Source organism: Mesoplodon densirostris, chromosome 1 (genome assembly GCF_025265405.1).
Source record: "Mesoplodon densirostris isolate mMesDen1 chromosome 1, mMesDen1 primary haplotype, whole genome shotgun sequence".
NCBI classification, from domain to species: domain Eukaryota; kingdom Metazoa; phylum Chordata; class Mammalia; order Artiodactyla; family Ziphiidae; genus Mesoplodon; species Mesoplodon densirostris.
The window spans coordinates 225176637-225191311 of record NC_082661.1 but is presented as its reverse complement, the minus strand read 5'-3'; the positions used below and the strand labels follow the sequence as shown (position 1 = coordinate 225191311).

At 40.2% G+C, this 14675-nt stretch overlaps 1 protein-coding gene and 1 non-coding gene across 6 annotated transcripts in view; both read left to right on the top strand.

Moving 5' to 3' along the window:
- Window positions 1-14675, top strand: part of RNF150 (ring finger protein 150) — a 266420-nt gene that overhangs the window by 177765 nt on the left and 73980 nt on the right. For all 5 annotated transcript variants that reach the window (XM_060115732.1, XM_060115726.1, XM_060115729.1 and 2 more), the window contains exons 3-4: window positions 5050-5121; window positions 6521-6603. In XM_060115732.1, coding sequence (XP_059971715.1) covers window positions 5050-5121; window positions 6521-6603 — 155 coding nt within the window. The remainder of the gene's footprint in view (window positions 1-5049; window positions 5122-6520; window positions 6604-14675) is intronic.
- On the top strand, window positions 11776-11882 carry LOC132501321 (U6 spliceosomal RNA). Its single transcript, XR_009534220.1, has one exon. It is a non-coding gene; the product is annotated as a U6 spliceosomal RNA (small nuclear RNA).

The following is a 14675-nucleotide window of genomic DNA, read 5'->3' as shown; positions in this document are numbered from 1 at the left end:
CACTGCCACAACTACTGAAGCCCACGCACCTAAAGCCCGTGCACCACAACGAAGAGTAGCCCCCGCTCACCGCAACTAGAGAAAGCCCATGCGCAGCAACAGAGACCCAACGCAGCCCAAAATAAAAACAAATAAATAAATTTAAAAAAGAAAAAGAAACCCTACAGGACAAAGCCAGCCAGCAGCATTCCTGCCATGGCCGTGCCTGTGGGCTGTGAGCCTGCCTTCTGGTGATGCTCTGGGACATTGTCTCACTGTCTCCTAGGACATCCCACCTCAGACACAAGGACTGGGTCTGCATTCTGAAAACCACAGGACTCCTAGTAGATGGCAGCTCTTTCAAATATGAGCAGATCAGATAAACTAAATCAGGTTCTTTTTTGTTTTTCATAAACAATATTGCCTTTGAGGCTAACCCAAAGAAACTAGACCTGTTTTGTGTTGTTTCATGTAAGGTCTGGTAATGACATTGAACAAAGCTTTCTTGAAAGAGTTACCTCTCCCTGAGAATACCTTTTCCTATTATTTGCATGTACGTGGCCCATGGCCCTTTGATTTCTTTTGCACATCTTGCTGAAGTGATGTTGGAACAAAAGAAGTAATGGAATTTAAAACAAACTTGAACTTCACAGGAAAAGAGAAAGGGAGGGGATAGGAGTAGGCCACGTGTCTGCCATCCAGGAAGGGTCTGTAAGTGGAGATGCTTCTGTCTGCTAAAGAGCGAGAACCAAAATGGTCCCTGATTGATGCTGTGCTGTCCTCAGGGGATAGAGGGCAAGTATTCAGTGAGGTCATTAGCCATTGATTTACTGTGTTTCGATAATTCAGGTCTCAAAGGACCTTTGCCTCCCAGTTCTGTTCTGTGCGGATGACAATGATGAACTGGTAAAGCTGGAAATGACATGACTTTACATACCTAAGGTTACTACTAAAAGAAACTAAGGTCCAGAATATTTAAGTGACTTGGCCAAAGTCACACAGTCAGTGAGTGCCAGAAAGAGGACTAAAAGCTGGATTTTCTTACTCCCAAGCCATTGCCTTCTCCTCTACAGCACTTCCCCCACAAAAATAATCCTGATGTTTTTACCTCATGCCCTGTATGCACAAACAGGCTTAAGTCCTTACCCTGTGGAGTCACCATGGCCGCCAAAGGAGTCTAATTATTTTATCCATATTTCTTAAGTGGATGGAGGGGTGATTTGCATCATAGAAATTGATGGGACTTGCTGTGCAGTGGTTTCTGTACCATCCAGCAGGCCCAGGAGAATCATTATTATGTATTAGAGCAAGTGCGGGAAGTGGCTGAGTCACCTGTGGCCACATGAGCATCCAGATGACTGGGACCAACTCTGTTTATGTCTATAATGTCCTCTCTTCACCTAGAAGCATAAGGACACTTAGTTATTTTTCCACTTGGTCGTGTTGGTGATGACAGGAATCATGATTAGAAAATATAGCTGTCAGAAAAAAAAGGCAAAGATGATACAGAATTATTCAACCAAATGACATAGGAAGAACATAAACTCAATTTTGATGCTGTGTTTTGGCATCCTTATTTCTAGCTTTTTCTCACCTTGACTACATTTCTGTTTATAACATAGAGGGGAACAAGAGGGAAATGTCTTATTTTTCTCAGTTTCTTAAGTATTTAGGAGATAACTAAATTATACATCTTGGGTTGGAGTCTGTCATTGTTTACTATCCTTGTTGGTGTTTATGTCAGACTTTATTCTTCTAATAAATGGCTCTGTGTTTATTTTCCATAAAGCTGTTTATCTTCATTGTTATCAAGGAACCGGTAACCTTGGTAAATATTTTCTTATACCTGTTTCAATCAAATTGATGAGTAAATCTAATTACCAAGATGGCTCAACTCCTGACAATTTTTAGTGAAAAGTATAATATGATTTGGATCTGGTTGGGTTAGAGAAAATCTACAGGAGCATCCTGGAGAAGGGATAGGAACCCCTGCCTGAAACAAAAGGTTTGTACAAACCTGAGGTGGTCCCTATCTGCCCAAGGTGGTCCCTACCTCTCCCTGAGGTGGTCCCTAAGTCTTCCATTAGCATCACATCACTCTGCATTTCTAAGGAGCACAAAAGAAAGAGTCTGTTTTGTGATGATCTTCTGCTGCAGTCCCTAGATTCTCTGCTCAACTACATATAAGACGTGGTTTGAGCAAGGTCTGTAGCTTTCCCTCTCATTTATACTCGGTGCAGTTAAAATCCCAAAGACAGAAGAGACCAACTACAATAGCAACAACTTCCTTATTTGGGCCGTTTTATTAAGAATGTTTATGGGCTTCTGTCATTAGTTTGCATTTTGGAAATCCAATAATACTAGTGTGAAAATAGTTGAAAGTGGGACAATCGTCTTTATTCAGAAGTCAGTATTTCTGATTTTCATGTCACTTAAGAAGAAATAGAGACATGCCTCTATTGACAAAATTTGGCTACATGCAAATGGTCATAGCATTTTTTTAAACTTTACAGTGCTTTTCCCTGGTCCCATAGTTATCATCTATATCTCAGAAGCTGGTTTTTCCATATTTTCCAGGTATCTAGATCATCTGTTTTTCCCCTGGCAGGGCAGATTTTCATATCCTTCATTAGTCCCTACCAAAACACAATCCTTTTCCTCCTCAAAAGAAGTATAGGTAAGCTTTGCTTACCTTATCACATGTATTACTTATAGTTTTCCATAAATTTTCCCATTAGCTGGCTGAATTTCTCAGGTTGTATTTCGTGCTTTTAAAAAATCTCTGGATTTAAGATTTTATTCACTTATCAACCCTTTATGGAGTTTCCATTAGATAGTAAGCTGCAAAGAGCAGGAAGGTGTATATATTTTTTCACTACCATTGTTTCAAAACCCAGAGCTAGGCCTGGAACAAAATAAGTGATCCGAGATATGTGTGGAATGATCACGGGTCACTGGTTGAAGGCAGCTTTATTCTAGGTGCTGGGGACACCAGGGGAAGCAAAAATAAACCCAATCGTGCACTCAGGGAGCTCACTTGAGCGAAGTGGAATGCGAGTTGATCATCAAAATAAACATCAACTTGCAAATGTTGTGACAATGCCGTGAAGCGAAGGTACGAGGAGCTGTGAGGATCTGGACTCGAGGGGTCATCTCTCCTGGAAGAAGAGGGAGAAGCTTCCTGAGGAAATGGCTTGAGTTAAGACCAAAGGATGGTTAGGCACCAGCTAGAGGAAGAGGAAAGGAAAGAGAGTTGCATCCTGTTTAGTTTCATCTCAGTTCTTTTCTTTTCCTCTCACTGTATGTTCCCCCTTGGTATCTATCATTATAGCCTCTTCCTCTTTTTCCCACCACCTTAGTTTGCTCAATACTCATGGATTTCCTTATGGGTCTGAAGTGTATGTTGGTCTCCTTTTAGGAAACAACCAAAGCTTACTTTTCTGTTAAAAATGCCAGTAATTATTTTAGAAACTAAGGACAGGATATCAAAGAGAAAAATGAATTGACAAGGGGAGCATGTAACAAGTAAATATATAACAAGTAAATAGCACCCCTATTTACTCTAATTGGGGTATGCTTAGGGACATGCCGTATGACGGGTACTTAATAGATTTTGATTGGTTGGTCAGCTGATTGGTTAGTTGCTTGGCTGGTTGACTGAATGGCTGGTTGGCTGGCTGGCTGGCTAGATGTTGGTTGGTTAGCTAGCTGATTAGTAGGTTGGCTGGCTGGCTAGCTGCTGGCTGACTGGGTAGGTGTTTGGTGATTGACTGACTGCCTGGTCGGTGGACTGGGTAATCAGTGAAAAAATGAGAGAGGGGTAATTTAGCTTTGGTTTTAAATTCAGACTTAATTTTACTCAGATTCTGACTGACCTGGCACTAACTCTATGATATTAGACAATTTACTTAAGCTCTTTAAGTCTCCATTCTACAAAATAGTATTTTTCTCATAGAGCTGTTGTAAGGATAATAGTGATACAGCTTACAAAGCTTTAGCATGGTACTTAGGCTAAATGAACTCTTCTTTAGTATATGCTCACTATTTTAAAGAAAAGAAAGAAGCTAGAGTTTTATTTCCAAAAGAAACAAAATTAGTGAAAGCAGATGATTATTCTTTTTAAATGTTTGCCCTATTTATCTTAGTCCTTCAAATATGTTTCACTGCTGCAAATACAGTTCTGTTACAGACTAGAAATACACATACCTGAGAAGATTACAGTAGGTGGAAAACTCATAAGCACACAAGCAAACCATTTTTTTCCTTGACAGATTAAAACGTAATTCTCTCCCCACCCTCTTCCTCTCCCATTCTTCCTCGTGGCCCTATTATTGTATTATTGTAGGGTGCATTAGGATACTAACTTCCTCTATTAAAAAAAGGAGTGCATAATATATTATTTCTTAACGTGGGTGATGATGGTTACCCAGCTGTTTGCTTTATAACTACTTGCTAAACTGAATATGTATGATTTATGTATTTTCCTATGTGCACACTCACACTTAAACACACACAAAAGAGGTGAAATTGGCATGTAACAAGGTGATAGGATAGCATAGTACAGACCAAATATAAACCTAAGTTGGGTCTAGATAAGCAAAGGAAATTGCTTAAAAATTCCAAATTGAAAGGAATATGCAAACAATATACCCTGTGAACAAGAGATAGAGATTATTCCAACTACTCCAAATTGGCTATCTCCATGCCACAAATTGAGTGGCTAGAGTGACAAATAAGGGAACTGTTTGTTTGTCTGTTTGTTTTGCTAATCTGCGTGGATGTGACCTGCGCTGGAGTCACTGTGGGGCAGGATTCTTCCATGTCGTATTCCACTTGCTTAACCTCAGGCGTGAAGAGCTTCTCTCAATGACAGAGCTCTTTAGTAGGCTGTGATGAGTCAAGTCCCTGTGCACAGGTATCACTGCCCCGTCTCTTCTAGCCGTCGTCATCAACATTCCTTCCACTTGTGCATGATTTCAGACACAGCTGCCCTGGTTTACTGAATGCTATCAGACACAAAGTTAAGAATGACAAGTCTTTATTACTAACAAGCAGCTTTTGGTTTTTCAGCGCCGACTGGGAGATGCAGCAAAGAAAGCAATCAGCAAGCTCCAGGTCAGGACCATCAAGAAGGGTGACAAGGTAACAGCCTCTTTTCTTTTTGGCGAGGGGCTATTCAGAGAAGATCCAGAGTTTCCTAGCAGCCAGTGTGGAAAAGAAGATGAGAAAGGGAAATACATGCTAATAGTTCTCCTGTGAACATCTGTTATTATACCCATCATTACTGAACATAATTTAAAGCAGTTTATAAAATGCATACTATAGGACAGCAAAGTAGTTGGAGGAAGAATTGAAAAGTAGGTATAGGAAAAGTAGACGCAACCAGGATGAAATCACTATACACATGCATTACCTGAAACATATAGCAGAAATGGGTCCCCAAATTTAAGTTGAGGCTCTCCAGCAAGCCAATGCAAAGAAGGAAACAATATTCAATATTCAAACAAGTCTAATTACCTTATTCCAGTGTCCCACAAGATGAAAACAAAATGGCCGTTGCTGGTATTACAGCTTGAGAAAGTTTTTCCATGAATCCTTGCAAGGAAGATTGTTATGTGCTGAGTGATGTCCTCCCCTTGAGTCTGCAGCAAATGCAAGAAGGATATTTAGTCTCTCTGAAATTGAGTTTCTAGAACCCCAACGTCAAGGCAACAATCTCTCTAGCTGTAGAATGATGACATAAAGCCAAAAGCAGAAACATATCTTAAGGAAGGACCACAAAGTAGGCCAGTCTAGGCCCACAAGCCTCTCAAGGCCTCTGTTCTCCCCAGGAGAAATTTTAGAGCAGTGAATTGCAGTACATGGGTGTGGGGCTCCTTGGGGCATCGTTAGAGATTCACAACTCTACTTGTATACGGTATTGTCTCCAGTATGAATAATTGATTAGTCTCGTTAATTATGTGCTGCTGTTTTTCAACTATATAAAAATACCGTTGAGCTTAATAGGATAAAATTCATTTAAAAGTATCACTAAATAGAAAGTTTATTTTTTCATTACTTTTTTATCCTCCAACAGGATAATAAAAGAACAAGGACTATTACATAAGTAATGTATTATGGGATGCTGAAAGAGACTTATGTACTTGAAAAGAAAGCTGGAACCACTATTTAAGAGTTGTATACATTAGATTCCCGAGGAATGGATAGATTAAATATCATTTTGACAATTCTCCATGAATAGTATTTCTCATCCTCGAGACTTTGCTATGTCACCTCTGATGATAATAAGTAGCATTATTAGTAATGGTACATTCAAAAACTGTTCCCTCACAAAAGCTCTTGCAGTGGCACCCGGAAACAGAAAGTGGAGGTTGGAAGGAATAGAAACTAAACCAGTGTACAATAAATTATGGATTAAGAAAACGGGCACCGAGACAGTTGAAAGCCTTGCTCCAGGCAAGCTCTCCTTTGGCTTGTTATTTGTGTGTTTACAGGAGTTGAAGGTAGGAAAGCAGGCTCATCTGTGCTGTCTCTGTTGCAGGAAACCGAGCCTGATTTTGACAACTGTGCAGTTTGTATTGAAGGGTACAAGCCCAACGATGTGGTCCGGATCTTGCCCTGCCGGTGAGTGGCTAGGCTGCCTGCTTTTGACTGGGGCGTGTGTGGAGAGTGTCTGCTAGCCTCACTGGCTCCGACCTGCTCGGCCTAGCCCTGCGAGGTCAGTCTGCCCCAACGGTGCCGTATTCGAATAAGAAACCACCAACCAGCTCATTCTTTTTGTATAACCTTTCTCCTTGAAAACATTTTGTCTTGTGACATCAGAAATATTTTTCCGATCCTCTTTGCACCAAAGGGAGGAGACTACTGCTGTGACCTAGGATCTCGTGTACACAGTTTGATGATGTAGCTCCAAGTTCAAGTTTTTTTTTAACAACGGATCTATAATATTCAGCATCATACTTGCTTTTACAAGTGCTAGTTTAATTCAAATAATAAACTCTTAAAAATGTTTTCTGAATGATCCTGAAGGGATCAGCAACCGGAATACAGTCAGGAGGCAGTGGGGAGCCAAAGGCAGATTTCATTCCCCTTTATTTTTTATTGACAAGAAGAGAATGTGACAATCACCCCCAAACTTCTAGAATCTAGGGGCGGATGCCAGCATGTGTAGTTGGAAAAACTGCCAACTGGTGATTCTCATAGAACCCTAATCCCTCTCCCTCAAGTGAAATTCACCGTTAAGGTGTCTAGATTCTTTTTATACAGTTAACATTAAATAAATGTAAAGGTTTCAATAAAATAAATATTTTAAAGTTGCCTAAAGCTTTTTTAGTGTTTTTGCATCTGTGCAGGTGTCCTAAAAATAAAAAGTAAATACTGCCTTAAACAAAGAGTCTTCACTTAGAAATACTGGCTTTAAAAATTCTAACAGTATTTAAGGAAATAAAGTAGAACACAGTCACCACCAAGATATAAAACAATCCATTCGGTCATAAAACAATGTGATGTTAAGAACTATTTATTAGAAACACAGAAGAAATAGGATATGCCTTAGAGGAATTAGTTTAATAATCTCAAAGTGACAAAATCTCAAAGTGACAAAAAGGAACAAGATACTCAAATAGATGCAGACACTCCAAAGGGAGTGGATTGTGCTTGAAATGCTCTCAGGCAAAGTGATCAGTAGGAAAACCAGCCTGAGGAAAGCACACGCTGGTGGCCCCAGCTGAAGCCTTCAGGTGGGATTCCCTTTCTTTAGTTTATAGATGGTTGACTGTCTCTAAGAACAAATCATAAATTGGGACACATAAAGACTTGGCAGCGTCCTTCATATGAGGGTACTATAGATAAATTCTCTCTCTAGACATTATACTTGGTATTTGCTTGGTGACTCCTAGAAATGCTGGCCAAGAATGGCAGTATGTGAACTACAGACAGCCTCTCCCACTAGCATCTTTCCTCTCTGCAGCATTTTGTTAAGAGTTTTATAAAGCCTCATAGCTATGCACAAGGAAAGTCTTGATTTTACTTTCCTTTGGAGCTGGCTTAGAGCCCTGTGAGACTCCTACTAATTAAAAATATCCAAAGCTAAAATTAAAGGTAAATAATATCTTTTCCCTGAGAATCCAAAGAACTTTACAAAAGTAATTACGAAAAAAAAAACTAAAAATAGAACTACCATATGATTCAGCAATCCCACTACTGGGCATATACCCTGAGAAAACCATAATTCAAAAGTACACATATATCCCCAATGTTCATTGCAGCACTATTTACAATAGCCAGGACATGGAAACAGCCTAAGTGTCCAACGATAGGTGAATGGATAAAGAAGATGTGGCACAGATATACAATGGAATATTACTCAGCCCTAAAAAGGAACGAAATTGGGTTATTTGTAGAGATGTGGATGGACTTAGAATCTGTCATACAGAGTGAAGTAAGCCAGAAAGAGAAAAACAAATATTGTACAATAACACATATATGTGGAATCTAGAAAAATGGTACAGATGAACCTATTTGTAGGGCAGGAATACAGACGTAAATGTAGAGACCAGATATGTGGACACAGTGGGGGGAAGGGGAGGGTGGAACGAATTGGGAGATTAGGTTTGACATAAATACACTACCATGTGTAAAATAGTTAGCTAAGGGAACCTGCTGTATAGCACAGGGAGTGCAGCCCGGTGCTCTGTGATGACCTAGATGGGTGGGATGGGGGGTGGTGGGAGGGAGGTCCAAGAGGGAGGGGATATAGGTATACATATAGCTGGTTCACTTCGTTGTACAGCAGAAACTAGCACAACAAATTGTAAATCAATTTTACTCCAGTAAAAGAAAAAAGAGCTATATATAGGCTTACTTTAGCTCCATCATTCATACTGTATAAAATAGCTTGTTCAATTAGAGCTCTTTCATGAGTATATTTCATGTTACTGCATATAATTGCTGGAGGCTGCATAATATCTAAGTCACAGATGTACCACAATGTAATTTACCAGACCCCTGTTGTGGACCATTTGGCTGATTTCAGTTTTTAATTATGACAAATTACATTACTTTAGCAGTATTTAAATTGTCATGATATATTATTCCAGATCTGCTTTTATAGTATATTTTTTAGAAATTTTAACGAAGACAAAAATAGCACGTTAGTACTTGTCACCAAAAAAAACTTTGGGAAGTTTCATCTTATTTATGCTAACACTTGCCCTAGGCCAATTTAGTTTGGCCTCAGGCTCCTCCTTTTTACATCATCATTTGCTTCTCAGCTCATTTCTTGATTCTTTTTGCTTCAAGTTCCTCACTGTACATCTGCTTTTATTTCCTTCCTGTGGGCCCTGCTTTAAATACCAAATACATCGAGCATTACCAAACGCAGGTTGTAGTTGCTGTTTGATCTTAAACTAGACACACAGGCCTACTCTTTGAAGAGCTCATCCAGTTTTTCCATGTGGCTTTTAAAATCAAGATATTTATGCCTGTTGCTGGTTTCTGCCAGACAGTTTGCACTAATGGATGTTATCAAACAAAGGCACTGGCATTTGCTTTTTTGCTAGATAATTTCCTCTGGGGTATTATTAAGCCTTTGCTCCTATGAACTTCATAGTCTCTCTTACCAATTATTTCCAGGCTGACTCATCCACAGAATTCTTTGCATCTCCTTGGAGTAAAAACTGTTTCAAAAAATGTTCCAGCATATTCTTTCTTCTCTCACACTCTTCTTTTTTTTTTTTGCGGTACTTGGGCCCCCACTGTTGTGGCCTCTCCCGCTGCAGAGCGCAGGCTCCGGACGCGCAGGCTCAGCGGCCATGGCTCACGGGCTCAGCCGCTCTGCGGCATGTGGGATCTTCCCGGACCGGGGCACGAACCTGCGTCCCCTGCATCGGCAGGCGGACTCTCAACCACTGTGCCACCAGGGAGGCCCTCTCACACTCTTTTCGGTGGCCTCCTAACTCCTGACATGCTGGGTGCCTCTCTTCTCTATGGTTGCCATTTAGGGTGTCTTTCCAAATCACCCAGTCCCGTACCATGACTTTTTCAAAAACATTCTCTTGATTGTGTCCCTTTTAAAGACACTTGCACAAATTAGGATGAATTAATAAGTGATTCTTCCTCTTTATTTGTAGTCATGGTGATGAATAAAGTTAAACTGTGCACATATTCATGTGTCATTTCTCCCCCATTGTTCTTTCTTTGTCAGGGTCCTTCTCTAGCCCTTGGAGGCAAGCTTCCCCATTGGGTGAGCCTGGACACCCGCGTTTCATGTGAGGGAGGGACCACAACAGCACACAAAACATCTCAGGTCTAACTTTTGTGGTTTGGATTTGATCCTAATACACCACTAAGATATTTTCCAAGGAAATGTGGTTTTGCCATAGCATACCTATGCCAAAACATACAACGCACTGCGTTTTAGGGCTGTTTTTTGTGACTAAGATCTGTACTTGCGATGATGATTTTTAGCCACAAAAGATATCTTGTTGAAGTTCTGTTGTCTTCTCTTGTCCAGAGAAGAAGTTGGACTCTCTGATTCTTCTTTGGCTTTTACCCTACGGTGTCCCCACTGTCCTTCAACGGTTATTCATGTCAAACTATTTACCCAATTTCAAACGCCGTATCTCAGAAAGAGCGTGATCTCCTTGGGCAGAGCAAACGTCCTTGTTTGTCATTTTTTAAAAACAAAGCAATGTATACATCCTTTCTCTACGTGCGTATACAATTCTTCCCTATCTCTAATTTATCACTAAAGCGTTATCACTAATTTGGGAAGATATTAGTTTCTACTACTGTCTTTTCCTTTGTTTGCAAACTCTCCCCACAATTTAGGAAAAAGTATGAAAGCTCCTTGGCAACAAGCAGGCCCTTGACATAACCTTTTTAGTAATTAAATGCTTTATTCAAAACAACAAACATTTCTTTGGTAGCAACTGTATACCAGGAATAGTGTGAAGTACCAGAAATGAAAAGATAAATGGCATGTTCCCTGCTGTAAAGGAAATCAGGCTAGTGAGGGAGAGATAGGAATTCAAATAAGTAATCACAATACAGAGTGACATATATGCAGCAATAATAGCAAAATGAATTAAAAATTTGGAGGAACTAATACCAGGCACAAGGAAGTTAAGAAAGGCTCCACAAAAAGCAAATAAAATAAAATAAATAAAAATAAAAAAGAAATGTCTTCATATTTTCTAACCATGGTTGTTTTTCCCATTATATCCTCATTATAGAAAATTTGTAAAGAGGATAAATATTTAATCATCTGCGTAACTCCCTCATATAGGGAACAACTGCTAACATTTTTATAATTTCCTTATATTTCCTATGCCTATTTTCTGCAAGTTTGAGATACTACTGTCAACATCAATTAATACCCTGCTCTCTTTTAATATCCTGCTCATTTCACTTAACATTAAAAGAATTTGCTAGAGGGCTTCCCTGGTGGCGCAGTGGTTGAGAGTCCACCTGCCGATGCAGGGGACGCGGGTTTGTGCCCCGGTCCGGGAGGATCCCACATGCCGCGGAGCAGCTGGGCCCGTGAGCCATGGCCGCTGAGCCTGCGCATCCGGAGCCTGTGCTCCGCAACGGGAGAGACCACAACAGTGAGAGGCCCGCGTACCGCAAAAAAAAAAAAAAAGAATTTGCTAGAAATAGGACTAAGTTATTTGTTGCTCATTATGACCTTCCTTTGGCCTCTGACTCTGTAGGCAGAAGCTGATCAAAGTCTAGGTTGAATAAATCAACCAAAGACGCTGCGATGTTGGCTCTTAAGTCCTCAAGAATCAGGGTCTTGTGCTCGTTTCGGCAGCACATATACTAAAATTGGAACGATACAGAGAAGATTAGCATGGCCGCTGCGCAAGGATGACACGCAAATTCGTGAAGCGTTCCTTGTTTCATGGGGTACAGGGCTCTAGTTTGGGGTGATGTAAGAATTCTGAGGATGAATAGTGGTGATGATTGTACAACAGTGTGAATGTACTTAATGCCACTGAACTGTACACTTACAAATGGTTAAGATGGTAAATTTTATGTATATTTTACTTTACCACAATAAAAAATTAAAGGAAAAAAAACCCAATGCAGCCAAAAATTAATTAATTATTTTTTTAAAAAAAGAATCGGGGTCTTTTCATGGGCCAGTCAGAATTGTCCTCTGGGGTAAAACTGGAATGTGTCCTAACTCGCCTTAGCTCATTCCATAGTAACCCGTCGATGAGCTGTTCAAATTGCATCATCCCCAGCCCCCTAGAGAGACAGAAAAACAGTTTCTGACAGACAGCAGAGTTTGGCTGGGTACTAATGGCCCCATGGAGGCAGCATGTCCTGCTGGCTTGTTATTGTCACAGTTGGATTACAGATAAAATCCTCTAATGCTCAAGTCATTGTCTTTGGTAGCCGTGCCTCCAACTTTTCACCAGTTCCTATACAAAATTCTCATGATTACAAATTAGCTCCTGTAGTTACGTTTTGTAAATAGTGCTTCTTGGGGGGAAACTATAGGAGGCAAGTGCTGTGGACACTGGCTGCCCTTTTAATCAGGACTTGGTGCGTATTTCGGAGCCGGGAGTCCAGGTCAGTGAACGGCTCTGCAAGTCCATGGCTTGTTGGGCTCCGCCCTCTTCACAACAGGATTCAGTTTTGTCCTGAGCAAGCTTACCTGGTAGAGCATTCTGGAAGGCGGGGTGTGTGTGTGGTAAATATATATATAGCATAAAGTTGATCATTTTAACTGTTTTTACATTTATATTTCAGTGGCATAAAGTATATTCAAATTATTGTGCCACCATGAGGACTGTCCATTCATCTCCAAACTGAAACTCTGTAGCCGTTAAACAATAACTCTCCATTCCCCCAGCGTGGAGTTTTGTGTGTGTGTGTGTTTTAATTTAGGCTTGATTTTTTATTAACAGAAGAAAATGTCAATGAAGGAACTTAGGTTTTTTTGGGGGTTTTTTTGTTTTTTTTGCGGTACGCGGGCCTCTCACTGTTGTGGCCTCTCCTGTTGCGGAGCACAGGCTCCGGACGCGCAGGCTCAGCAGCCATGGCTCACGGGCCCAGCCGCTCCGCGGCATGTGGGATCCTCCCGGACCGGGGCACGAACCCGTATCCCCTGCATCGGCAGGCGGACTCTCAACCACTGAGCCACCAGGAAAGCCCCCAGGAACTTAGTTTTGATTCAAGAATCTAATTTAAGTTAGCTAGCTAAAAATTGATTTTTACATATTCAATTCGAAACCTGATAGTGAATGATAATTCTGTATATATCTGGTATTATTGTTATTGCTATTATTACAATACTAATATGATGTTACTCTTACCATCATTATTAGAACTGTTACTATTCCTATTACTATTCCTAACATCATTACCACCATCCGTTCTTTCCTGGCTTTCTGAAGTAGCCTTCTCACTGATCTCCCTGTTTCTACTCTTGCCCCTTAGTCATTCATTCTGATAAGTCTATTTTTAATTATCCAGCTAGATTGGCTGGACTCCGGGTACTTTTTTAGCGAGCACAAATTTAAACTCATTAAGTGTATCAGAGGTATGACTAAAAAAACTGTTTCTTTATGAAGATTAATTGAAATATACTTCAGTCCTTCTGTTTCTCTAAAATGTGTTTCTGTAACAAGGTAGATTCACAGAAAATTAAGAACGTGCACTATTTCATATTCGCTCCTTACAAGAGAATTGAATTGGCTGGTGCGATTGCCACTGATTTTATCAGGAATACTGTAAGAAGCAATCTTAGGAAACTTGCCATTGTGGCTCTTGTTAGGATTTTCTACTCTGATTTCATCATGAGGACTCACCAGAGCAGTTCACATATGGAATACCTGCATTTCTCCTGAGCAAAGGAATGTTTTTATATTGTGGATACGAAACTGTGCTATTTTCCAGACTTTTTTTTCTATGTTTGTTGATAGAAAGCCAACAGCTAAATCTGGAGCCCATTCCATAGCCAAAACGGATTTTTTTTAGCTTCATCCCTGACTCTGTTTTATGTCTCTATTCTTATTTTTCTTTCTTCTTTTGCTTTTATGGCATCTTTTTTGATATCTTTATCTCTTAAGGTCACCTTAAGTCGTTTCTAGAATAAACATTTTCCATGTGTTTAAAACTTTCACAATAATCATTTTTAATTGGTGTATAATATCCCCTAAGTCATAATTTATTTGACTCTTTTTGGACATTTATGTTGTTCCCCCTTCCATACCCACATACTTTTTTTTGCTATTATAAATAGGGCTGTGATAAATTAGCTATGTGTGTGTAGACCTTAGTTACACTTTGGATCATTTCTTTGTTTCTAAGGCTACAAATTCAAATTGCCTAGTTACTTTCCAGAAAGTGGTACTGAAGGAGTTTTCCAGTCAGTCATATCTAAGAAGAATATTCCAAGCAAAGATAACTAGTGGTAACCTAGAATTGTCAGAATATAATGCACGTGTCAAGATAATGGTAGAGAGGTAGGATCAGATCATTTAGGACCTGAATGCCCAGCTGAGGAGCTGCGGTTATAGCCAAGTCCTGGGAGACCAGCTGATGGGTTCAGCTTGTGCTCTATACACAGCACACTGGCACATGTGGGACATGGCTTAAAGTGATGTGAATGGAGTCAAGGGGACCAGTTAGGAGACTGTGGCAAAGTCAAGGCAAGAAATACTGGCAGCCTGACTTGGAGTGCT